This window comes from Gavialis gangeticus, unplaced genomic scaffold, assembly GCF_001723915.1.
Source record: "Gavialis gangeticus isolate Ggan-Ray unplaced genomic scaffold, GavGan_comp1, whole genome shotgun sequence".
Taxonomy (NCBI): Eukaryota; Metazoa; Chordata; order Crocodylia; family Gavialidae; genus Gavialis; species Gavialis gangeticus.
The window spans coordinates 13,748,144-13,750,052 of record NW_017729000.1 but is presented as its reverse complement, the minus strand read 5'-3'; the positions used below and the strand labels follow the sequence as shown (position 1 = coordinate 13,750,052).

General features: G+C 39.2%; 1 protein-coding gene across 1 annotated transcript in view; it reads right to left on the bottom strand.

Annotated features, from left to right (window-relative positions):
* Positions 1–1,228: 1,228 nt before the first annotated feature.
* The window catches only part of LOC109289773 (follistatin-related protein 4-like), a 418,807-nt gene continuing 418,126 nt past the window's right edge, over positions 1,229–1,909 (bottom strand). Inside the window, exon 6 of the mRNA XM_019505975.1 lies at positions 1,229–1,360. Within this exon, the coding sequence (XP_019361520.1) occupies positions 1,229–1,360 (132 nt within the window). The remainder of the gene's footprint in view (positions 1,361–1,909) is intronic.

The following is a 1,909-nucleotide window of genomic DNA, read 5'->3' as shown; positions in this document are numbered from 1 at the left end:
CTGCTCAGGTCCCTTCCGACCCTACTATGAAACTATGAAACTCTATTTAATGAGTAAGGGTAGTAAGACAAAAACACGGAAAATTAACATGCTAGTTCAGGTTATATTTAGTTATTCAGAGTCCAGTTTTGCAACTCTCACTAATATTAAGCATAGAAGCTCTGTTTGTGGGTGATCATTGGGATTACTCATGGGATAAGGTACTACGTTTAACAAGAGTAAAGATGGCACTATTGAGCCTACTTTGCCGATCTGCACTTTATGAAGAGGTATCAAGAGGCAGAAGCACTTGCTGAAATAGTTCTTTTTTGTCCTCAAAATGTTTAATGCACAGGTTATAAACTGTGTTGGAAATGGGCACCAGTGCTGATATCAGTCATTTTCTTGGGTTGGTAAGGTCCACAAATACTTGGAATCATTCTTTGAGCAATTTTTTTGCATGATGTACCACGTCACAGGTTCTTTGAAGATCACCATTCTGGATTTCTACTAAAAATAATGCTTTTTATGCTTGCATAAAGGTTTTTTATGAGCATCTCAAAGAGCTTTACAGGCATTAATGAAATATTATAACATCCATGGGAAGAATGCATGTCTTTGATTCAGCAAAGTACTTTAGGTCACACATAACTTAATTGCGTAGATAATACTAATGAAGTCAGAAGGGAGCATTTAAGAGCTCAAAGTTACACCCTGCTTAAGAACCATGTTGATTTATCATCCATATTCATGCTGCAAATGGTTAAACAAACACAGAGCTTTCTCTTAATATTGCACAGCAATTCATTCCCCAAAACAGAAATAAAATGCATAAGTCATGATTCTAAGGCAGGAGATTCAGGGCAAAACTTTTTTTTCACTGCTAAATTAACTTATCCTGCCATGATTATATGTTTAGCCAAGGTACTCATGACCTACATGCCTAGCCACTAATCCAACAGTATCTTTCACATGATGTTAGTAAAAGTACAATGAGAGTCACAAGAACGCAATCCTATTCCTTTCAACCCCTTGACATATCCCTAACATTCACAATTATTTCCTTTAGAGCAAACCAACACCAAAGATAGAAACAAAGCCCTATCTGTCATCATGTTAAGTTAATGCTCGCACCCGCCTGATTTCTTAAATGAATGTCTAGAGAGACTACTGTCCTGAAATACATCCGTAAGTTTTAACACCTGGACTATACCCCACATTTTATCATTGCAAAGAAAACCAAAGAGTATCATGACTTACGGAATGCAGTATAAAGTTCTTGCAGGGTTAAGTAACCATCATTATTGTAATCATCAAATCGGAGAAGATCTTCTAGTGTACATCCCAAGAAATCATCTTCTAGATCATCTGTTTTCACTAGCTGTGGGAAGAGAAATATACGTTTATAAAAAGTTGTAACCATTTGTAATCTTTTAAAGAAAAATGACCGTCACAACACGACATGGAAAGGCGTGCTCTACGAACTGAGAACATTTAGTGTTAGGAAGTAATTCCTTGACAGACTTGGTGCAAGAACTTTCAGCTTGCCATTTATGAAAAAGAACCCCAAAACATTATACTGAAATCATTTATGGTGTTGGTATTTTGCTGTGAGGGGGAGGTGGGTGGGGTTGCTAGGCCTGTGCAAAGCTGCTAGTATTTGCTTTGGATTTGGATGCAGCCATTTCTAGGGACAGCGATTCGATTCACTGATTCAAATCACTGTCCCGATCCAATTTGGTGGAATTTCCAAATCAGCCAAGCCAGGCCCATCTCCACCCCAGCAATGGCCGCCCCCCCACCCCAGCTCCTGGCATTTGTAAAAACAAAACAAAACAAAACAAAAAAACAAAAAAAGCCGTGGCTCACTGGGTGCTGCCAGGCAGGGGGTGATCGCTGCTGCCTCCCACTGTATCGGGGGGTTCCGCCA